This window comes from Bos taurus, chromosome 7, assembly GCF_002263795.3.
Source record: "Bos taurus isolate L1 Dominette 01449 registration number 42190680 breed Hereford chromosome 7, ARS-UCD2.0, whole genome shotgun sequence".
NCBI classification, from domain to species: domain Eukaryota; kingdom Metazoa; phylum Chordata; class Mammalia; order Artiodactyla; family Bovidae; genus Bos; species Bos taurus.
Genome location: NC_037334.1, coordinates 635,904 through 660,446, shown reverse-complemented (window position 1 = coordinate 660,446; position 24,543 = coordinate 635,904). Strand labels below are relative to the sequence as shown.

The following is a 24,543-nucleotide window of genomic DNA, read 5'->3' as shown; positions in this document are numbered from 1 at the left end:
TGTAAGTTTTAGTTAAACCAATATGAACTTAAAATGAGAAGTGTTAGTTGGTCAGTCATGTCTGACTCTTTGCAACCCAGTGGACTGTAGCCTGCCAAACTTCTCTATCCATGGAATTTCCCAGGCAAGAATACTGATGTGGATTTCCATTCCCTCCTTAAATTTATTTTTATTCTCCATGAGAAAAGGATTTAAGGAATTGAGATTTTGGGACGCAGGAGAAGGTAGTTACTGAAACCTTAAATTTTTAGAAATACCACTGCAATGTTCTTTGCCTTTTTCATTCTCATCCTCTTATGAGTATACTGTGCAGTTTTTCATAGACTAACAAATGTGTATGATATCTGATTAATTGAATTCAGAGTAGACAGGCTGTCTTCCAGCATGTTAGACCTTAAAGATTTGTAAAAATGTAAGACAGTGTCACTCTTCTTGCAAAATTTTGCTTTGTTTTTGAAAGTAGTTACTCTTCATTAAAATGCTGTGGTTAACATGTGCTAGGTTTATTATATTTAGTGAGTTAATACATGCCGGAGTCCAGCTCAAGCAGCCAGGGAATCAGCCTGAAGAGATGAGTGGTGTCGGCGGAAAATGATGCAGCCTCCAACCCACTCCAGTGTTCTTGCCTGGAGAATCCCAGGGACGGGGGAGCCTGGTGGGCTGCCGTCTATGGGGTCACACAGAGTCGGACACGACTGAAGTGACTTAGCAGCAGTAGCAGCTGACTCAAGGTGCGGGACTGCATGTTTATTTCAAGCTTCAGGTTTTCTTTTATACTTTGACAAAAGCATTAGGTCAGAGGTTTGACATTTTCAGTTCCTCTTCACCCAGATTATTGTCTCATTGTTGTCCTTCAAACAGAGTTCCTGATTACATTATAACTCATGCTTATGTCTGGGCTGCATACCACATTCCTCAGTTTATTTCTTATCTTTCTAAATCCTGCTTGCCCCTAGTATCTTAAGCTCACTATCTCCTAAAAAGGCTTATAGCTATCTCTAAAATTCCTAATCCCTACAAGCTATAGTAAAATATGCTAACACTACAACATTCTTTAAACTTTTAGCTTCTAACTATTCTTAATTATTCCTAAACCCTAAACTCTGCAGACTTCCTTTGCCATAAACATTCCCCTCACAAACAGGTCTTAGATAACAATCCTTCCCATGGCCTCGAGCTGCAGCCTGCGTGCTCATCCTGGAACGTTCTTTGTAAAGATCCTTGAATGAATGTCAATAGTTACTTTATAGATTATTTTCTGGGCACAACTGCAGAAGGCTTTATGCTTTCTCATGCTTCTCTCAAGAACAATAAGCACCTTAACATTCTTTCCAGCCAACTCAACCGAAGAAAGGAAAAAACAAGTCAGAATCACAAGGCCTAACTCCTTCATCCTGGGACCGTGCCTGCGGGACAAGGAGAGGGGGTTGGGGCCATGCCTCCATTTTGTCAGTAATGCCTAACATGGCTCCCGACAAATACACTTTTAAATTCCTTAGTTCTTATTTCTAATACAGTAAATATTGATAGATAGAACTCACATACAAAAGGTCTTTGAGGTACTTGAGTATAAGGATCCTGAGATGATAGCATTTGAGATCTGCTGGAGATGGCAATGGCACCCCACTCCAGTACTCTTGCCTGGAAAATTGCATGGACAGAGGAGCCCGGTAGGCTACAGTCCATGGGGTTGCTAAGAGTCAGACACGACTGAGCTACTTCACTTTCACTTTTCACTTTCATGCACTGGAGAAGGAAATGGCAACCCACTTCAGTGTTCTTGCCTGGAGAATCCCAGGGATGGGGGAGCCTGGTGGTCTACCGTCTATGGGGTCGCACAGGGTCGGACACGACTGAAGCGACTTAGCAGCAGCAGCAGCAGCAGTCTTAAGTATTAGGCAGAGTTTGGGAGTAGAGAATATGAGTGAAGAGTGGTTTGTAAAGATGATATATCTGAGAAGGCAACTCAAGGACTCATGGTCTTAGTAACATAATATTTGAAGAATGAACCCAGAAGATCTTGGTTTCATCAGTGACAGAATTCTAGAGTTGTATGAGGCATTGGTGTACCGCTTGCAACTATATTGTCCCAGGTTCAAATCCTAGCTCTACTATTAGGTTGGTGCAGACACAATTGCGGTTTCAGACTGTGAATCATTATAACTAGGCTGAAACACAAATCTTTATTAATCAAAACTGTTGACCACTTCTGGCTGCAGGCCTTGCAGTTTTTGGTACATCTCATTGATTTGTTGAGCATACTTCTCAGATGTAATGGTTTTGCCCTGATTCAGAAAGCTGTAGTGGATCAGACTGGCAGCAGACCACCAAGTTTGGCTTTGGGAGAAGCTTTGGAGCTTTTTGGTTCAACCACTGTTGCCAGTTGTTGTCTAAAATCCACGTTTCGTTGCATGTTACAATCTGATTGAGAAATGGTTCATTGTTGTGTAGAATAAGAGAAGATGACACTTCAAAACAATGATTTTTTAAAAAAATTTTCGGTCAGCTCATGACCCACTTAACCAAGCTTTTTCACCTTTCCAATTGCATCACACACTGAATGACTGTAGAAAGCTGGACATTGAAGTCTTTGGCAACTTCTTGTGTAGTTGTAAGAGGATCAGCTTTGATGATGGCTTTCAGTTGGTCGCTGTTAACTTCTGATGGCTGCCCACCACGCTCCTCATCGTCAAGGCTCTCGTCTCCTTTGCAGAACTTCTTGAACCACCACTGCACTGTATGTTCATTAGCAGATCCCCAGGCCAAATGTGTTGTTGATGTTGAGAGTTGTCTCCCCTGCTTTACAACCCGTTTGAACTTGAAGAAGAAAATCGCTCAAATTTGCTTTTTGTCTAACATCTTTTCCATAATCTAAAATAAATATAAAATACATAGAAAGTAATGTCAAGAGCACGGGAAAAAAAGGCAAGAAATGTGTATTAAAATGATGTATAACATAATCACATTTATTTAAGAATGTATTCCAATATCAAACAGCAAATTTCAACAGTGCTAAAACTGCGATTACTTTTGCACCAACCTAATACTAACCAAGTGTGTGTGACTTTGGGCAAGTTACTTAAATGTAAGAGCCTCAGTTTCCTCATCAAAAGTAAAAAGAGGATAGCGCCTACTTCATGGGCTGCTATGAGAATTAAATCGAGATAATACAAGGAAATTATTGCATAATGGTTGAAAGCCAGACTGTTGGATCAGATTTGAGTTAAAGTCTCAGTTGTGCCACTAGTACCTGTGATCTAGACAAGTGACTCTCTGACCCTTCCTTTCTTTATGTATGAAGAGAAGTAGTATTTATTTCTAGGAGTTGTGAGGATTAAATGACATAATGTATGTGAAGGGGCAGCCAGTTGGTGAGTGCTCAGAACGTGTTAGCTGTTATATGCCCTGTGCAGAGTGTGGCAGACAGGCACCCAGCAGTTTTGTCATTACTGCCACCTGTTTGAGGTTTGCTCTCATTTTGCTCTAGTATGTCACTAAGATTATACAGTTTTTACCTTTAAGTTTGGGCTTTCCTGGTGGCTCAGTGGTAAAGAATCTGCCTGCCAGTTCAGGAGATGTGGGTTTGATTCCTGGGTTGGAAAGTCTCCTGGAGAAGGAAATGGCAGCCTACTCCAGGGCTGTAGCCTGTTCCCATGGACAGAGGAACCTGGCAGGCTACAGTCCATGGGATCGCAAAAGAGTAGGACACAACTTAGCAACTAAACAACAACATTGACTGAGCACCTACTATTTGCCAGGCTCTGAAAATATAAAACTATTTAAAATGTAAGTGCAAGGATCCTATAGTAGAGTAGGTGAATGAGATGTAAAAAAAATTAAGGTGGGGTTAAAGAGGCAACATTAGAAATACCTTCAAGGTTCAGAATAGCTCAAAGCAGGAAATTATAGACTCCTGTGTTGGTGAGGGATAGGGAAGGAGTCCTAAATTAATGTTTGTAAAAAGAAAGGTTTGTAGTGTGATTACACTGTTGTAAGGTTTTTGTTTGCAACTCCCTCCCCCAACCCCGTAGATTAAGATCCAAGATCATGTACATGTTTCCTGCTTATTTTTTCCCAGCACCTGACAGAGTGCTTGAAACAGAAGCAGAAGGTGCTTAGTAAATATTTGTTGAATGAATGATTCTGTAAAGAAAGCTTCCTTAAGGAAGCATGATTCAGTTGTATTGAATTGCCCTTTTTTTTTATTATTATTTTTAGTTTTCTTTGAAAACCTGATTTTGAGTTTGAAGGAAAGAATGTTTAGACCACTTTATTAGTGTAACATGCTAGGTCTGACACAGGACGCTGGGAGATAACAATTGGACTGATAAATGCTGAGTAAATGTGTGGTGTGCAGAGGAAAGAGGAGTGGATTTGTGCCTTTGTTGGGAAGGGCTTACAGGGGCTCTGATGTTAACTTGAGTTGCTGTGAAGGGGATGAGTAGGAGTTTCGAGTGAAGGTTGTCTGGTGAAAGGATTAGGATGTATCATTGAAAGATTGTCTTCGAAGTAGGTATGCTTTGATCAACTTCGGACTTGATAGAATGATGCACATGTAAGTGGCTGAAGATGAGTGAGAAAATAGTGCCCTAAATCCAGGTCGTAAAGGACTTTGATGTTAGGGTTTTAACTAACTAGGTAGGCAGAAAGGGCCATGTTAGAGTTTTAAGCAGGAGAGTTACATGGGCAGGCATCAATCAGGAAGATATAGAGAAGGTTGTTTAAAAGTTGTAGTTGATAAATGAGGGTGTGAATTAACTTTAATAGCTGTAAAAATGGAAAAGACAGGTTTAGAAGTCCTGAAGAGGTAAAAATTAGTTGGATTTAGTGAAAGATTTGTTAACACCTAGTGAAAATTTGGATTGGAAAAAGTCAATGGGCACCAAGGCTAGTGGCACTACCTTTTGTATATTCCCGAGCTTATAGTTCTTTGAGGAGCCTGATCAATAAATAAAAGGGTCTTTTTTTGAGAAATGAGTCTATTTCTCCTTTTTTCCCTTGCCTGCCTTTCCTCTGCCCCACTCACTCTTTTTCTTTGTGTTTCTGAAAGAAGTAAAACACCAAGAATGGAGGAGAAAATGTAACAAACAAGAAAGGAAAAGAACTTACCTTTTTGTCTTGTCAGTTAAGATTGGCTGTAATTTGAAATTGGTCATTTGTAGTGATATGGATGAACCTAGAGTATGTCATACAGAGTGAAGTAAGTCAGAAAGAGAAAAACAAATATATATTAACACACACACACACACACACACACATATATGGAATCTAGAAAAATGGTACTGATGAACGTATTTGCAGGACAGGACTAGAAACACAGACCCAGGCAATGGACTTGTGGATGTGGGGAAACAGATAGTGGGACACGTTGAGAGAGCAGCACTCACATACATACACGGCCGTGTGTGAAATAGATGCTAATGGGAGCTGCTGTGGAGCACAGGAAGCTATGCTCCATGTTCTGTGATGACCTAGGGAGTGGGGCTGGGGGCTGCGATGGAGGCTCAAGAGGGAGGGGATCTATGTATGCTTACATCTGATTCATGTTGCTGTAGAGCAGAAACTGATGCATTATAAAGCAATCATACTCTAATTAAAATATAAAAAAATTGGCTATGACTCAAACTTATTTCCCTTGGGAAAAAAATCTGGCCATTACAATTAAATTATTTAACTTTAGAGTGTCTTTTAACAAGTTTTTATACATTGCTGCAATAAAATCTCATAATAATTTATTAATATTTCAAAATATGAACTAGGTATTAAATGTTTCTCCAGCTGTCTGCAGAATGTTGTTGTGGATTTGTGGATCATTCATTACATCTCATTATATACATCTCTTCATTCTCTTCAAATCTGTAATAGTTCTGACCCCAGTTTGTTGAAGGTAGCAGACCAGTTATCCTGGAGAAAGTCCTTCATTGCAGTTGCTGCTTTGGTGTCATCTAGCCAGTTGCTCTGGGCTTCCCTGGTAGCTCTGCTGGTAAAGAATCCACCTGCAATGCAGGAGACGCCAGTTTGATTCCTGGGTCAGAAGTTCCCCTGGACAAGGGATAGGCTATTTACTCCAGTGTTCTTGGGCTTCCCTGGGGGCTGAGACTGTAAAGAATCCACCTGCATTGCAGGAGACCTGGGTTCGATCCCTGGGTTGGGAAGATCCTGTGGAGGAGGAAATTGCAACCCACTCCAGTATTCTTGCCTGGAAATCCCCATGGACAGAGGTGCCTGGTGGGGTACAGTCCATGGGGTTGCAAAGAGTCGAACGTAACTAAGCACAGCACAGCACAGCCAGTTCCTCCAGTTCTGAAAAGGGTAAACATTATTGGTGTGTATTTCATATTCTGTCAGATCAAAAGACCCACAGTGTCTGGTTCTGCCCCTTACTAGTGTTGAGAAGATTGATGAAGAGGTAATAGTTTATTCCTCTGTTGAACATTTTCTACCTTATAATCAAAAAACAACCTGGGTGGTGGTGTTACCTTAGCATTATGCCAGTGCCAGTGATTCATCCCAAGGTTTTAACTCAGTTTATAAGTCTTTGTTTTAGAAAGGCTCATTGGGAATTGTGAAATGATATTGTTTTTATTTTTTCATACTTCATTTATTGTCTTTCTTTTGTAAAATAGGACTTTTTTTCACCTGGGCCATTTGATGACTGAAATAGAGTACCCATTGAAAGGATAGATGCTTAAATCTTTTTATTTAGTACTAAATTTCTTAGTTTGGAAGCTGCCTCAAATGGTGTTTGACTTGCAGTTAGGGTCCCCCACCGGACCCCTTCCCCTCTCCTCCTCCCTCCACTTCTCTGTTACCCTTTCTCCTGTGTATTTTTAAGCCATTTCATAAAATCTTTAATAATGTAAGCGTATCTTTCTGTCTGGTAAATAATGTCCTGTATTTCTTCAAGGTAAATAATTATTTTATTCTAAGATAATGAAAAACCATTTCTCTGAGGTCTAGATCAGGGACAGATTTTATGCTGCCAGGATCAGTAATGATGTTTGGCATTGGATTGGGGGAGTTGAAGATTGACTAGTCTGGGGTTATATACATGCTGACTCTGGCCTAGCTATTTTTTAAAAGTCTTGTAATTTTCCTTGGCAGTTTTCCAGTCAGTTTTGAAAACCTTTTACTCTTTTCAGATAGTAATCTGCAGCGACATACTGTATTTTTTAGAGAGCAAGAGCTGCTTGTTGATTTCAAGGCCTGAGGAAAAATCCTGAATTGTTGGTGTTCTTATGTCCTTTTTACTACCTAGTTTCCAATACTGTGTTCTGTTGGACTCCAAGAAAAATGGATGGAATTGCTTAGTGGGCAGATACGCTTCTCAGAAGGGCTTAATTGTCCAGTTTGCTACCATTTCTTTTATTCTCTCATGTTCTTTTCGCACTCTTGGGGATTTGGAAAATAAAGACTGTGCCTCTTTCAAGTTTAGAGTGATGTGCTGTCTCTTAAATTTTAAGACAACCCATCACATGTCTTGAAAACTCAGAAAGGGAGTGGCTGGCTGCCTAGGCAGAAATCATGACTCTTGATGGAATGACCCCAGGTCTAAGACCTGGATTTCAGGTTTCAGTCCGGTAATACTTTTATTTATTCTCTGAAGCATGAACTCTGGACATTGATTCACACTAACTAAGCTTGCATGAGATTGGTAAATCAGTCTTCTGAACTTTCACTAAGTCAAATGATTTAATAACTCAAAGGGAACCCTCTTACACTGTTGGTGGGAACGCAAACTGTGGAGAACAGTGTGGAGATTCCTTAAAAAACTGAGAATAGAACTGTCATACAAACCAACAATCTCACTGCTGGGCATACACACTGAGGAAACCAGAATTAAGAGACACATGTACCCAAGTGTTCATTGCAGCGCTGTTTACAATAGCTGGGACATGGAAGCAACCTTGATGTCCATTGACAGATGAATGAATAAGGAAGATGTGGTACATATACACAATGGAATATTGCTCAGCTATAAAAAGGCACACATTTGAGTTATTTCTAATGAGGTGGATGAAATTGGAGCCTAATATATGAAGTGGAGTAAGAAAGAGAAACACCAATACCGTATATTAACACATACATATGGAATTTAAAAAGACGGTGATGATGATCCTATATGCAAGGCAGCAAAAGAGACAGATGTAAAGAACAGACTTTTAGAAGAAGGGGAGGGTGGGATGAATTGAGAGAATAGTATTGAAACATGTATATTACCATATGTGAAATAGATGACCAGTGCAAGTTCAGTGCATGAAGCAGGGCACTCAAAGCCAGTGCTCTGGGACAACCCAGAGGGATGGGTTGGGGAGGGAGAGGGAGTGGTTCAAGATGGGGGGACACATGTGCACCCATGGCTGATTCATATCAATGTATGGCAGAAACCATCACAATATTGTAAAATAATTATCCTCCAATTACAGTATATTAGTTTAAAAAAATAGCTCATAGGACCAAAATACTAACCTTAGCTGAACACAGCAGCTTATCATTAAATTCTATTTGGAAAGCCAGTGAAGATCAGATGGTTGCTTTGTAAGTAAAATCTAGTCAGAACAGTGGCATTTGAGTGATCATAAGGACTCGTAAGGGATGTTGTCATTAAGCTCTGGTCGCCTTACACAGTGTTTTGTTATTACTGGTATATTCATATGATTCACAGTAGGCACTTGCTTTGCCAGCTTGTCCTCTAGATGGAATAGGAACAGTTCTTGACAGTATAGGTCTTTGTTAGGTATGTTTTGTATTAGTCTAAAAACTTCAGTCATTTCTATTCTGGAGAAATCAACATGTAGGAGAACAGTTTTATTAACAATATTTAACAAAACAAAAACTAGATATTCTGTTTCTTGTGCAGGTGGTTAGTCTCACTATTTACTTACCTTTTTCAAAAAGGGATTACTTACCTCTTCCTGTGTTTTGACTACATAGTCAAAACCATCTTTGTGTTTGAAAAATAGCTCTAGTTCTCATCAGTACAGAAGCGGCATAACATAATGAAAGTAGCTTTAGCCCTTTTCTAATTTTTTTACTGTGTAAAATATACATAACATAAAGTTTACCATGTTAACCATTTTTAAGTGTAGCATTCAGTGTTATTAGATACATTGATGATGTTATGCAGCCATCACCATCATCCTTCTTTGCAACTCTTTTCTTTTTGTAAAACTAAAACCTCAAACCCATTTAGCAGTAACTCCATTTGAGGTAAGTAATTGCTGACTGGCTCACTTTAACTTCATATGATAGTGGGTTTTTCTCCAGCTTTGTTTAGCTGTGTAAGGTATCCAGAGTAGGTGTTCAATTCAGTTGCTCAGTTGTGTCCGACTCTTTGCTACCCCATGAACTGGAGCACGCCAGGCTTTCCGATCTATCACCGTCTCCTGGAGCTCGCTCAAACTTCTGTCCATCGAGTCGGAGATGCCATCCAACCATCTCATCCTCTGTCATCCCCTTCTCCTCCTGCCTTCAATCTTTTCCAGCATCAGAGTCTTTCCCAATGAGTCAGTTCTTCGCATCAGGTGACCAAAGTATTAGAGCTTCAGCGTCAGTCCTTCCAATGAATATTCAGGATTGATTTCCTTTAGGATTGACTGGTTTGATCTCCTTGCAGTCCAAGGGACTCTCAAAGAGTCTTCTCCAACACCACAGTTCAAAAGCATCAATTCTCTGGTGCTCAGCTTTCTTTATGGTCCAGCTCTCACATCCATACGTGACTACTGGAAAGACCGTAGCTTTGATTAGACGGATCCTTGTTGGCAAAGTAATGTCTCTGCTTTTTAATATGAATTTTAAAATAACCACAAGCAAAATGAACAGTAGTCCCAGTATCAGCTTAGATATAATTCTTCCAGTTTGTCTGATTCTCATAAATGTTTTTTACATTTAATTTGGTCACATTAGACCCAGATGAGGTTTATACATTACATCTGATTGCTGTGCCTCATAAGTCATTTAATATCAGTTTCCTTTTCATATAATTTATTTGTTGAGGAAATTGGGCCTTCTGTCATGTAGAACTTTCTGTTGTCTGCATCTGGCTGGCTGTATTCTTGTGGCATTATTTTAATAGTTAAGAAAAAATTTTTTTACTCATAGTAAAATATACATAGCAAAATATGCTATCTTAATAATCATTTTAAGTGTGCAGTTCAGTAGTGTTAAGTATATTCACATTATTGTGTCTTATGTTACTTTTACCATATTCCTCCGTCTCCTTACTTGGTATAAACTGGTTCCAGATCTAGAGAGGCTTATTTGATTCAAGTTCAGTCTTGTAATTTTTTTTTTGGATGAAGGGGCAAGAGTGTACATAGTATTGACATATAAGTCTAGTTGTCCTGAGATTGATCCTTGGGTTGAGGTCTTACAGCCTGATCTATTTAAATGTTTTCCATTGGACATTTTTCACCTGATTCCTTTATTAGCCATTAACGGTCATCCGTTTTTTTCATTAGAGGTTGTGAAATAGTGGTTTTTCTAATTACGTAACTTTCTTCATTTATTAGCTAGAATTCTGTTAAGAACATTTCCTCAACTAGTTTCTGCCAGAAATGCTGGATAAATACTTGATTCTTTCCCTTTATTTTCCAACTTCAGGTGACAGGTTTTTTTTTTTTCTTCCATCAGAGTTTTGGAGTCATACAGTTTAAAATTGATTCGTAGTCTTCCTTTTGTTGTTCAGATTGTCTTATCTTGGCCAGTGGGACCTCTTCAAGCTAACTCCTATGCCCTTCACAGCTAGAGCATCTTTCTTAGTGTCCAGGCTTGTTTATATTTTTCCAATCCCATTCTTGAAATCTTCCATTTCTTTTAGGAGTTCCTAGTTTGTTTTGGTGGGAAATTGTGTTTAGAGATCATAATATGGATGTCTACTTTTAAAAAAGATGTTATTTTCAGTTATTTGACTCTTTCAAATATTGATTGGTTTCTTTTCTTGATTCAACAGGCATGCCCAAAGAAAAATACGAGCCCCCTGACCCTCGGAGGATGTACACAATTATGTCCTCTGAGGAAGCAGCAAATGGAAAGAAATCTCATTGGGTGGAGCTTGAAATAAGTGGTAAGACATACACGGCTAAATTTATGGTTTGGAAGTTAAGATCTAGTAATGCCAGTACACAGGGAAGCAATGCTGTATTTTACCAATGCTGATTTGTCTTAGAAGCTGAAATGTTCAGTAGGAAAAACATGGTTTGAGTCAAAGTTCAGAACCCATTCATTGCTTATTTTCTCACTGTCAGTGTCCTTTTATAAAATCAAGATGATAATATCAAAGATGAAATGAAAATAGCATATGTAGTGATTAGTATACAAAGGTTTGTCCTGTTCGTTAATTCTCTGATGACGTAGGGTAGGGATTTTTGTGTTATCCAGTTACAGGTTTCCAATGAGGTGGGGAATGCCTGTTTGGCTGTAGATTCTGGGATAAATTTGTTTCTCCTTATTTTCTGAATTTGTGTTTCAGTCTGAGTCTCTGGGGACAGCCTTGTTCAGAAACACAAAATCTTGAAAGAGTTTGAAGCAGCTCTCAGGATTCCCTTCTGCCTTTAATGCAAGTCTTCAAAAATATGGCCAAGGGGCGTGATTGCTTCTTAAGGCAACCAGGGCTAAAGAAATTTTGTGTTCATGTTGGCCTAACATGCCTCCTCATGCTTTCCTTCTAGTTTTTCTTGACTGTTGCTTTCTGAAATAATATTGACCAAATTGTCTTTTCTTTCACCTGGCTGCCCTTGATATTTTTAAAAGTTTAATGCAACAAACATACTGAGTATATGCTATGTGTAAAACATTTTCCAGGTGCTGTACTAGGCATATGTAAGATATATAGATGGGGGGGAAGGTCTGTTTCATTCTGACGCTTTTGACATATTACTGGGCGAGAGGAAGGGACTATGCCAGTGTGAGTAACTAATAGACAAAATACAGCTGTGAAGTCTAAGTAGAAAAGTGCTGTACAGAAAGCAAAAGGAGGTAGTGATAGTAGCATCTCTCCCCTGTCAGCTCCAAAGTTCTGATTAATTATTGAGTAAACCTAAGCACCTTCATGCAGCCTTGGTAGAGGTTGGTACCTATATGGGTCTCTCCTGTTTTCCCTCTTCCAGTTTCTGGAGTGCTGGTGTAGAGTGGTGGGAGAGTGAAATTTCTCTCTTCTTTTGGCTGTCCTGTCAAATTTGATTTTCTCTGTCAGAGAGCCTTTGAAGCATAGGCAATTACCGTTCCAACTTCCCCTTTTAATTTCTGCAGGGTTGGTATTTAACTATATTTTTCTTTTTTCAGTCTGTATTAGCAGTTTTTGAATTACAAGTCGTTTGCTTCTAGGAAATTTGGATAATCTATAAAGTGCACTTAGGTTAGTGAGGTTATATCTCTGAGGTAAAGGGGATTTTTCTCTGTCTGCTCACTCTACCTTATGTTTGGAACTCAGTGGCAATTTGGAGTCATTGTTCTCTGCTTACTCTGAACTTTGGGAAGAGATCTGTGTAGAAGATAGGAATGAAAAGGAGAGATTTTTCCTTTAAAATAGCATTCTTAACAGTTTTATCTTTACCAAGTGTTGTGGAGGATAAGCTGTTGATTGAATAGGTCTGGTGGAATAAGACCTTGTAATTAACAAAACCACTATCAGGAAGGTCACTTTATTATCTTAATACATGAATATAAACTCCAGTGTGTAGAAATTTTCAAGACTGAATTCATTTCATGCTAAGATTAGAGTTATTTCAAGGCTAGAGTTATCATGTATATTATATACTCTAGCATTCCTTAAGATCTGTGATACAAAATTCTAGGGATCTGAGGTCACTGAATTCTGGACCTGAAGTAATCTCATATATTCTTCTGGTTCTGGGGAGATGAGTGGTTAGATCTTGTGCCATTGGAGGTAGCCAGATAATCCAAATGGCTGTTAGTCATTTACTTTTTTAAAGAAGGCCATTTTTTTAATGGTAAAATCAAACACAGATAAAGAAAACCCCAGAAGCATATTAGTGAATTATTTTAAGGCCAGAAGCCTAGTAATACCCAGGTCAAGAATTAGAAGTTTTCTGATCAGTCCAATAGGCATGAAACGCATGTGGCTACTGAGCATTTGAAATGTGCTTAGATTAGTCCAGGGCTTCCCTCAGTGGCTCAGTGGCAAAGAATCCTCCTGCCAGTGCAGGGGCCATGGTTTCCATCCTTGGTTTGGGAAGATCTCACATGCCTTGGAACACCTAAGCCCTTACACCACAACTAGTGGCCTGTGCTCTAGAACGCATGCTCTGCAACAGGAGAAGCCATCACAATGAAAAGCCTCTGCTTGCAGCAACTAGAGAAAGCCCATGTGCAGCAACAAAGATCTAGCACAACCAAAAATAAATAAAAAATCTGAAAAAGAAATGTCCTTAGTCCAAACTAGGATGTAGTCCAAGTATAAAACATATGCCTGATTTCAGAGAATTATAAAAAAGAGATGTAAAACCCTTTGTTAATAACTTGATATTAATGAAATAAATGTTTTAGATATAGAGGATTAAATATTATATTACAGTTTAAAAAAAAGGAATTAGAAGTTTTTCACTTTTCCCAGAACCCCTTCCACACCACAGCCAAACACAATCCCTTCCCCACTCCCCAAAAGTAACTGTTACTCTAACTTTTATAGTAATCACTTCTTTTGTTTCCTTAGGGCTTGCCTGGTAGCTCAGATGGTAAAGAATCTGCCTGCAATGCGGGAGACCTAGGTTTGATCCCTGTGTTGGGAAGATTTCCTGGAGGAGGGCATGGCAGTATGGCAATACATTTCCAGTATTCTTGCCTGGAGAATCCCCATGGATGAGGAGCCTGGCGGGGTTGCACAGAGTTGGACACGACTGATAACTAAACACAAGTGTTAAGAGTTTAGTGCTCAATTTACATGTTCCCTGTCCATCCTTTTCGTTACAATTTATCTGTTGAACTTCTTATTACCCTGCAGTATGTATTCTCCTGCATGCAGTTCAACATGTTTTTCATCCATATTTGCAAGTAGGATGCAGAGACTTGATCAAGAGTTGGATTTAAGACCCTTGACAGGACTGAAGACTGCGTTATGTGTGTGGTATTATTCTTTTTCTTTAGGAGGCACATAAGATAAAAAAGCCTTCTTTTCTACTGATGTTCAGTGCCTAGAGCCATTAATTTTTTGAAGGTTGCAAAATAGTGATACTCTTTTTTTTTTTTTTAAATTAGATGAGCTGTATCTGTTAAGAGATACTTTCCCTCATCTTAAAATTTAATTTTATTTTATCTTGGGCTTCCCAGGTGGTGCTAGTGGTAAAGAACCCTCCTGCCAATGCAGGAGACACAAGCAATGCTTGATCCTGGGTTGGGAAGATCCGCTGGAGGAGGGCATGGCGACCACTCCAGTATTCTTGCTTGGAGGATCCCATGGACAGAGGAGCCTGGCAGGCTGCAGTCCACAGGCTCGCAAAGAGTCGGACACAACTGAGTGACCTATGATGCACACAGTTGATTTATTCCCTCATTTATTAATTGATTGCTCAAGATATAAATTTGTATAGGAGAGGTAGAAAAGAATGCTTCTTTCTTTCCTTTTATTTACGAGTTTTCAGGATAACCTGTTGTCCTTTGAAGGTGACCAATCAGATTTTTAAAGTTTCATTTTTAAAGTATCCAGTGGTTTAAGAATCCAACTTCCAATTCAGGGAATTCAGGTTTGATCCTTGGTCCAGGAACTAGGATCTCACATGCTGCAGGGTGATTAAGGCCTTGTGCCACAACTACTGAGCTGATGTGCCACAACTGGAGAAGCCCCCGTGCCACAAGGAATAATCCCACGCCTCAGCTGAGGCCCTACCGATCCAAAAATAATTAAAGAAATAAAGTATTTTACTATTATATTTGGGTTTCAAACATATGCTGTGAGTTGTCATTATTCCTCTTTATTTTATTGCTTAAAATTGTCCTGTTTTGCCGTAGGCTTGATGGCAGTCAGATTTCTTTTCATTATTCAGTTCAGTTCAGTTTCCCAGTCGTGTCCTACTCTTTGTGACCCCGGGGACTGCAGCACGCCAGGCTTCCCCATCCATCACCAACTCCTGGAGCTTGCTCAGACACGTCCATCGAGTTGGTGATGCCATCCAACCTTGTCCTCCTTCGTTCCTTTCTCCTTCTGCCTTCAATCTTTCCCAGCAACAGGGTCCTTTCTAAGGAGTTGGTTCTTCGTATCAGGTGGCCTGAGTATTGGAACTTCATCCTCAGCATCAGTCCTTCCAATGAATATTCAGGACTGATTTCCTTTAGGATTGACTGGTTTGATCTTGCAGTCCAAGGGACTCTCGAGAGTCTTCTCCACCCTCACAGTTCAAAAGCATCAATTCTTTGGTGCTCAGCTTTCTTTATAGTTCATTATTATTTTCTCTTTTTTGCTTAGATGCTCAAAGAATTTTTTCCCTTTAAAGTCAGTAATTTTTACTTGAATATATTTTGGTATTGGTTGTTCTACTTTGATATTCTTAGGTATAGTATGCTCTTTCAATGTGTAGTTTGAGTTTTTTCTCTTTTAATTTCAGGGAAGTTTCCTTGAAATTAAAATAGCTTGAATAGCTTTAGTGTTTGTTCTGAGTCCTTTCTTCACTTTTTCTTTCAGAGAGGTTTATTCTCTGAATTTGAATATTTACATACTTGTCTCAGAATCACTTTAAAGACAGAGTACAGTAAGTTCACTCCCTTACTGTTGTACCATTCTTTTACATGTACAGTCAGACAGTCGTTCAGCCACCATCACACTTACAATATGGAATGATTTCATCACTGCAGAAAACTTCACCCTGTTCCATTTTAGGCAGACTGTCCCCCCACTTTCAGCCCCTGGAAACTACTGAGTTTTAATTTTTTTTTTTTTTTTTGACTAAACTGTTTTAGGTTCATAGCACCTTTGATGTAAAGTACAGTGTGTGATCCTTCCACTGTCAACATCCCCCACCAGAGTGGTGCATTTGTTACATCCATGAATCTGCTTTCGCACCCCAAGTTCATAGTTTACTTTAGAGTTCACTCTTGATATTGTAGATTTTTGGGGTTTACACAAACATATAATGACATGTATCCACCACTGTCATATCATACAGAGTAGTATAACTGCCCCGAGAGTCCTCTGTGCTCTCCCTGTTCATTCCTGCTTCACTCTGCCTGAACCCCTGATCTTTTTACTCTCACCATTGTTTTGCCTTTTCTATCCTTGGGATCAAACAGTGTGTAGACTTCTTAGATTGGGTTCTTTGACTTAGTAATATGCATTTAAGTTCCTCCATGTGTTTTCATGGCTTGATACTTCATATATTTTTAGTGCTAAGTGATATTCCGTTGTCTAGATATATCACAGTTTATCCATTCACTTACTGAAGGACATCTTGATTATTTCCAAGTTTTGGCAATTATGAATAAAGCTGCTACAGATGTCCACATGCAGGTTTTTGTGTGTTTGATGTAGGTTTTCAGCTCCTGGGTAAATGGCAAGGCGCGTGATGGTGAGAATGTTTAATTTTGTTAAAAAAAAAAAAAAAAAAAAGCCAGACTATTCCAAAATGGCTATTATTTGGCATTTCCACTAGCAGTGAATGAGAGTTCCTATTGCTCTATATCCTCTCCAGCATTTGACATTGTTCTGGGTTTTGCCCATTATAATGGGTATGTATAGTGGTATCTCATTGTTATTTTAATTTTCATTTCCCTGATGATAAATGATTAAGAGCATCTTTTCATATACTTATTTACTATGGACATATCTTCAATGGCAAGGTGGTGTCTGTTCAGTTCACCCCCCCAGTTTTTTTTTTTTAGATTTTTTTAAAAATTATTTTTAATTGGAGGATAATTGCTTTACAATATTATGTTGGTCTCTGCCATACATCAACATGAATCAGCCATAGGTATACATACATCCTCTCTCTCTTGAACCTCCCTCCCTCCTCCCACCCCATCCTGCCCCTGCATCATACAGCAAATTTCCATTGGCTGTCTGTTTTACATTATGGTAATATATGTGTTTTCATACTACACTCTCAATTCATCCCACCCTCTCCTTCCTCCACTGAGTTCATAAGTCTTTTCTCTGTCTGCAGTCCTTTGCTGACCTGCAAATAGGTTTATCAGCACCAGACTTAGCAGCAGTAGCAGCGTATATACACATTAATTACAATACTCTTTCTGTCTTCATTCTATATAAAAAGTTCTAGATTCAGTCATTAGGACTGATTCAAATGTGTTCTTTTCTATGGCTGAGTAAAATGTCATTTAATTTAGATGACCATTACATTACTACTGTAGGCATGAATCCCTTAGAAGAAATGGAGTAGCCCTCATTGTCAACAAAAGAGTCTGAAATGCAGTTTTTGGGTACAGTCTCAAAAATGACAGAATGATCCTGTTCATTTACAAGGCAAACCATTCAATACCATAGTAATCTAAGTCTATCCCCCAACCACTAATGCTGAAGAAGCTGGAGTTGAACGGATCTATGAAGAACTAAAGGACCTCCTAGAACTAACACCAAAAAAAAGATGTCCTTTTCGTCACAGGGGACTAGAATGCAAAAGTAGAAAGTCAAGAGATACCTGGACTAACTGGCAAATTTGGCCTTTGAGTACAAAATGAGGCAGGCAAGGGCTCACAGTTTTGCCAAGAGAACAGACTGTTCATAGCAGACACCCTCTTGCAACAATACAAGAAACAACTCTATGCATAGACATCACCAGATGGTCCATACCAAAATCAGATTGCTTATACATTTTGCAGCTGAAGATGGAGAAGCTCTAAAGTCAGCAAAAACAAGACCTGGAGCTGACTGTGGCTCAGGTCATGAGCTCCTTATTGCCAAATTCAGACTTAAGTTCAAGAAAGTAGGGAAAACCATAAGACCATTCAGGTATGACCTAAATCAAGTCACTTGTGATTATACAGTAGAAGTGACAAATAAATTCAAGGGATTAGATCTTATAGAGGGCCTGAAGAAATAACAGATGGAGGTTCATAACATTGTCTAGGAGGTGGTGATTAAGACCATCCTCAAGAAAAAGAACTGCAAACAGGCAAAATGGTTCTCTGAGGAGGGCTTACAAATAGAAGAGAAGCGAAAGGCAAAGGAGAAAAGGAAAGATGTATCCATCTGAATGCCGAGTTCCGAAGAATAGCAAGGAGAGATAAGAAAGCCTTCCTCGGTGGTCAGTGCAAAGAAATAGAGGAAAACAATAGAATGGGAAAGACTAGAGATCTCTTGAAGAAAATCAGAGATACCAAAGGAACATTTCATGCAAAGATGGGCTCGATAAAGGACAGAAATGGTATGGACCTAACAGAAGCAGAAGATATTAAGACGTGGCAAGAATACACAGAAGAATTGTACAAAAAAAGATCTGAATGATGCGGATAACCATGATGGTGTGACGACTCATGTAGAGCCAGACATCCTGGAGTGCAAAGTCAAATGGGCTTTAGGAAGCATCACTATGAACAAAGCTAGTGGAGGTGATGGAATTTCAGCAGAGATATTTCAAATCCTAAAGGATGATGCTATGAAAGTGTTGCACTCAATATGCCAGCAAATTTGGAAAAATTTGGAAGTGGCCACAGGACTGGGAAAGGTCAGGTTTCATTGTAGTCCCAAAGAAAGGCAATGCCAGAGAATGTTCAAACTACCACATAATTACACTCATCTTATGTGCTAGCAAAGTAATGCTGAAAATTCTCCAAGCCAGACTTCAACAGTACATGAACTGAGAACTTACAGGTGTTTAAGCTGGGTTTACAAAAGACAGAGGAACCAGAGATCAAATGGCCAACATCCATTGGATGATAGAAAAAATCAGAGAATTCCAGCAAGATATCTGCTTCATTGACTACACTAAAGCCTTTGACTGTGGGGATCACAACAAACTGTGGAAAATTCTTCAAAAGAAGGGAATACCAGACCACCTTACTTGCCTCCTGAGATACCTGTATGCAGGTCAGGAAGCAACAGTTAGAACTGTACATGAAACAGTGGACTGGTTTCAAATTGGGAAAGCAGTATGTCAAGGCTATATATTGTCACCCTGCTTATTTAACTTATGTGCAGAGTACATTGTGCAAAATGCTGGGCTGAATGAAGCTCAAGCTGGAATCAAGATTGCTGGGAGAAATATCAATAACCTCAGATATGTAGATGACACCATCCTTATGGCAGAAAGTGAAGAGGAACTAAAGAGCCTCTTAGTGAAAGAGGAGAGTGAAAAAACTGGCTTAAAACTCAACATTCAAAAACAAAGATCATGGCATCTGGTCTCATCACTTCATGGTAGATAGATGGGGAAACAATGGAAACAGTGATAGACTTTATTTTTGGGGGGCTCCAAAATCAGTGGAGCTGGTGAGTGCAGTCATGAGATTAAAACATGCTTGCTCCTTAGAAGGAAAGCTATGACCAACCTAAATAGCATATTAAAAAGCAGAGAGATTACTTTGCTGACAACGGTTCGTATAGTTGAAACTATGGTTTTTCCAGTAGTCATGTACAGATGGGGAACTGGACCATAATGCTGAGTGCTGAAGAATTGATACTTTTGAACTGTGGTATTGGAGAAGACTCTTGAGAGTTCCATGGAACACAGGCAGATCCAACCAGTCCATCCAAAAGGAAATCAGTCCTGAATATTCATTTGAAGGACTGATGCTAAAGCTGAACCTCCAATACTTTGGCTACACGCGAAGTAGTGAAGTGAAATCTCTCAGTCATGTCCAACTCCTTTGCGACCCCAGGGACAGTAGCCTGCACCAGGCTCCTCCGTCCATGGGATTTTCTAGGCAGGAGTACTGGAGTGGGTTGCCATTTCCTTCTCCAGGGAAGAACTGTCTAATTGGAAAAGACTCTGATACTGGAAATGATTGAAGGCAGGAGGAGAAGGGGACGACAGAGGATGAGATGGCTGAATGGCATCACTGACTCAATGGACATGAACTTGAGTAAGCTCCGGGAGTTGGTGATGGACAGGGAGGCCTGGCGTGCTGCGATTCATGGGGTCGCAGAGTCGGACACAACTGGGCGACTGAACTGAACTGAAAATGTCATTGTGTATATGTACCACAACAACTTCTTTATCCATTCATCTGTTGATGAACATCTAGGTTGCTTCTATGTTCATGTTGTTGTTTTACAGTCACTAAGTTATATCTGACTCTTTGTGATCCCATGGACTGCAGCATGCCAGGCTTCCCTGTCCTTCACTATCTCCTGGAGTTTGCTCAAACTCATGTTCATTGAGTCAGTGATGCCATCCAACCATTTCATCCTCTGTCTCCCCCTTCTCCTCCTGCCCTCAATCTTTCCCAGGATCAGGGTCTTTTCCAATGAGTCAGGTGTTCGCATCAGGTCACCAGAGAATGGGAGCTTTAACTTAAGGTTTGCATGGGTCCTTCTAATGAATATTCAGGGTTGATTTCCTTTAGGATTGAGTGGTTTGATCTCCTTGCTGTCCAAGGGACTCTCAAGAGTCTTCTCCAACACCACAGTTAGAAAGCATGAGTTCTTTGGCACTCAGCCTTCTTTTTGGTCCTGCTACTGAGTCCAGGCTAAATCTGTTCATAGCAAGTCAGTGAAAATCAGATGAGGTGTTGGGACCAGGAAGATGGGTGCCTCCTGCCTCAAAAAAAACTATCATGTTGGGGCCTGGATGTCAGATTCTTTTATGGATCAGGGATGAGGGGAAGTGAGGAAACAAAGTAAAAAGATCATTTCATTCCGGCAAATATCTCTTAGAATGGCAATACTCAGGTAGGGGGATATATTAGTTTCACTTTTTCACAGTCATTTCATGGGTAGTATGAAATGGAATATTGCCTGTCATACAACAAAGATGCCACATTTATCTGTGATTCCAGCCTCTCGAATTGTGAATTTCTGGGGCGAGCCTGTGAGCAGAAAATGAAGGATGCCTCGTGCCGTGCCTCATGCTGAGCCATTTGCCACACAAATGATTTAAGTTGTCACAGTCCTTCACAGGTGGGCTGGGTCAGGTTATCTTCCTGAGGCACACCATTATGTATGCTTAATAACAAAAAGGGTTAAAGTCACAGAAGCTGTTCCAGTGTAAATTCAAAATTAACCCTTCTTGGTTACAGTCCAACTCTAGTATCATTACGTGACTGCTGGTTTGACGATCCAGACCTTGTCAACAAAGTAGTGTCTCTCCTTTGTTAATACGCTGTCTAGGTATGTAACAGTTTTCCTTCCAAGGGCCAAGTGTTTTTAATTTCATGGTTGCAGTGATTTTGGAGCCCAAGAAAATAGTCTGTCATTGTGTCTGTTTTTCTTCCTGTCTATTATCTATGAAGTGATGGGACTGGATGCCATGATCTTAGTTTTTTGAATGTTGAGTTTTAAGCCAGCTTTTTCACTGTCCTCTTTCACCTTCACAAGAGGGTCTTTAGTTTCTCTTCCATGTCCTAGCTATATACAATAGTGCTGCAGCAAACATTGGGATACATGCGTCTCTTTCATTTATGAAAGAGTATATGCCCAGTAGAGGGATTGTTGGGTCATATGGTGTGTTTTACTCCTAGTTTTTTTAAAGGAATCTCCCTGTTCTCTTACTGTTCTCCATAGTGGCTGTATAAGTTTATATTCCCACAAACAGTGCAAGAGAGTTTCCTTTTCTCCACTCCCTCTCGAGTATTTATTGTTTGTGGATTTTTTGATGATGGCCATTCTGACCAGTGTGAGGTGGTCAGTGTAGTTTTGATTTGCATTTCTGAAGGAGATCAGCCCTGGGATTTCTTTGGAAGGAATGATGCTAAAGCTGAAACTCCAGTACTTTGGCCACCTCATGCGAAGAGTTGACTCACTGGGAAAGACTCTGATGCTGGGAGGGATTGGGGGCAGGAGGAGAAGGGGATGACAGAGGATGAGATGGCTGGATGGCATCACTGACTCGATAGATGTGAGTCTGAGTGAACTCCGGGAGTTGGTGATGGACAGGGAGGCCTGGCCTGCTGCGATTCATGGGGTCACAGAGTCGGACACGACTGCGACTGAACTGAACTGAATACTGCTTGATGTTGAGCATCTTTTCATGTGTCTGTATGTCTTCTTTGGAGAAATGTCTGTTTAGGTCTTCTGCCCATTTTTTGATTGGGTTGTTGGTTTTCCTGATGTTGAGCTGTATGAGCTTTTTACATATTCTGGAGATTAATGATTTGTCAGTTGTTACTTTTGCAATTATTTTCTCCCATTCTGATCTTTTAATTTTGTTTATTGTTTCCTTTGCTCTGCAGAAACTTTTAAGTTTAATTAATTCCCATTTGTTTATTTTTGTTTTTATTTCCATTACTCTAGGAGGTGGGTCAAAGAGGATCTTGCTGTGATGTATGTCAGAGAATGTATTGCCTGTGTTTTCCTCTAAGAGGTTTATAGTTTCTGGTTTTACATCTAGGTCTTTAATCCATTTTGAGTTTATTTTTCCATATGGTGTTAGGAAGTGTTCTTGTTTCATTCTTTTACACGTAGCTGTCCAGTTTTCCCAGCACCTCTTATTGAAGAGACTTTGCCCATTTTTTCATTGAGTTGTTTTCCTGTTGAGTTTTAAGAGTTCTTTGTATAAATAACAGTCCCTTATCAGCTATATATTTGCAAGTGTTTTCTCCCAGTCTGGCTTGTCTTTTCATTCTCCTAACAGTCTTCCATTGAGCAGAAGTTATTTTAATGAAGTCCAGTTTATTCTTTCTTTCACAGATTGTGCTTTTGGTATTATGTGTAGTCACTGGAGAAGAGTGAAACAGAGACCAGAAAGAGACGCCATAAGTGCCAATAGACCCACATAAATATGCAGTCAGTGCAGACTCAAAACCATGTGGGTTTTCTCCTGTGGTGTTTTCCAGGAGCTTTATGGTTTTATGTTTTATGTTTAGTTCTATGATCCATTTTGAGTCCGTTTTTATGAAGAGTGTGAGGTTGGATTTTGTTTTACTCGTGGATGTTCCAGCACCTTTCATTGAAATGACTTTTCTCTATAGTATTGCCCTTGCTCCTTTGTCAGAGATCAGTTGACTGTATTTATGTGCATCTGTTTCTGGTTTCTTGTTCATTCTGTTGCCAATACCACAGTCTTGATTACCGTAACTTTGTAGTATTGAAGTCAGGTAGCATCCAAATTTTATTCTTCAGTTCTGTGTTGGCTATTCTGTATCTTTTCCTCCTCTGTATAAACTTCAGGATTAGTTTGTCAGTATCCACAGAGTAACTTAATTGGCATTTAGAAGTCTTATTTATGTTCATTTATCATTTCTTAATACCTTTCCAATCATTTTGAAATTGTAGGTGATAGTTTTGGGGTGTGTTTGGTATGTTTTTGTTGTCTATAGAGAGTTTTTCCTGCTTCTTATATATATGTTTTCCTGTTCCTTATATATGTTTTTCTTATATAATTTTTAGAACTATATGACAACTTTTATAGGATTTGACCTTTTAACTTGTTCATTTTTATTTAAATTTAATTTTTATGAACTTTTAGGTGTGCTTCAGGATAGTTTTTCTAACTTTAGAGCTCCTTCTCCTGTGTTTTTTGTTTGCAGAGTGTTCACAATTGTGGTAATGTATTTTATTTTCTGAAACTTTCTGGTTCTGTTCCCTTCTTTCATTTTTATCTGGACTTTGCCCCCCTTTATCTCTTTTATACCCGTCCTACTTTATTTTATTTCCTATTTTTTTGAGTTTTTTTTTCTTTTTTCTCAGTCTGGGGCCTTGGCTGGTCAGTTTGGAGAAATTCTGGGACCCAGGCTACTGTGAAATGAAGTTATCTCCTGCCATATCAATAAACAAGAAATGTCACAGCCATCAGCAATTTCGGGCCTCCACATGTGAGTGAGGGCTCTCAAAACGGAACACAGAGCAATCCAGCACAAGTTGCCACCTTTCCCCTGCCCCGTGTGGTGATTGCTGAGGCGCTCAGAGGAATGGAGGCAGCAGCCATCCCCACTCCTTAAGGTGAAGGTGGTGAACAAGGCATTAAGGATGTAAGCAATCAGGAAACTGGATTTGGCCCCAGATAGCTGAGATGCATATGACAGGAATGAATTCAGTGAGCCCAGAAGCTTGCATTTTCCCTTACAGAGAGGAATAGCAAATTCCTTAACTCAGTATCTGAGTTTCCTTACCTCGCAGTAATCTTTGATGTTCAGACTGCCTGCTCTCTTTGTTGTAAACTTCGTTGCAAACTGACTCCCCCTTCAGTGTCCTCTTCAGGTCTCCAGAGCTTTCAATCTGTGTAGTCTCTCCTCTTTGGGGCTTTGCCTTGTCACCTATAGTCACCTTGGCATCTTTGGACTCCCAGCATCATCTCTTCAATTTACATAATGTTGCCAGACTCCATTTGGCAATGTACTACTCCTTGTACTACTTTGGAAACTGTAGCCATAAAGTGGAACAGACTTAAGGGCTCACCTTGTTTTCCGTCTCATCAGTGATCACTGTCCTGTGTTGCCTATTGTCTGTCCAGTGCCTTAAACTCAATATTTCATATATTTGTCCGG

General features: G+C 39.7%; 1 protein-coding gene across 2 annotated transcripts in view; it reads left to right on the top strand.

The window, feature by feature from the left end:
- The window catches only part of CNOT6 (CCR4-NOT transcription complex subunit 6), an 83,818-nt gene that overhangs the window by 8,186 nt on the left and 51,089 nt on the right, over positions 1-24,543 (top strand). For both annotated transcript variants that reach the window (XM_005208378.5, NM_001101161.1), the window contains 1 exon segment: positions 10,952-11,065. In XM_005208378.5, the coding sequence (XP_005208435.1) occupies positions 10,954-11,065 (112 nt within the window). In that variant the 5' untranslated portion in view covers positions 10,952-10,953.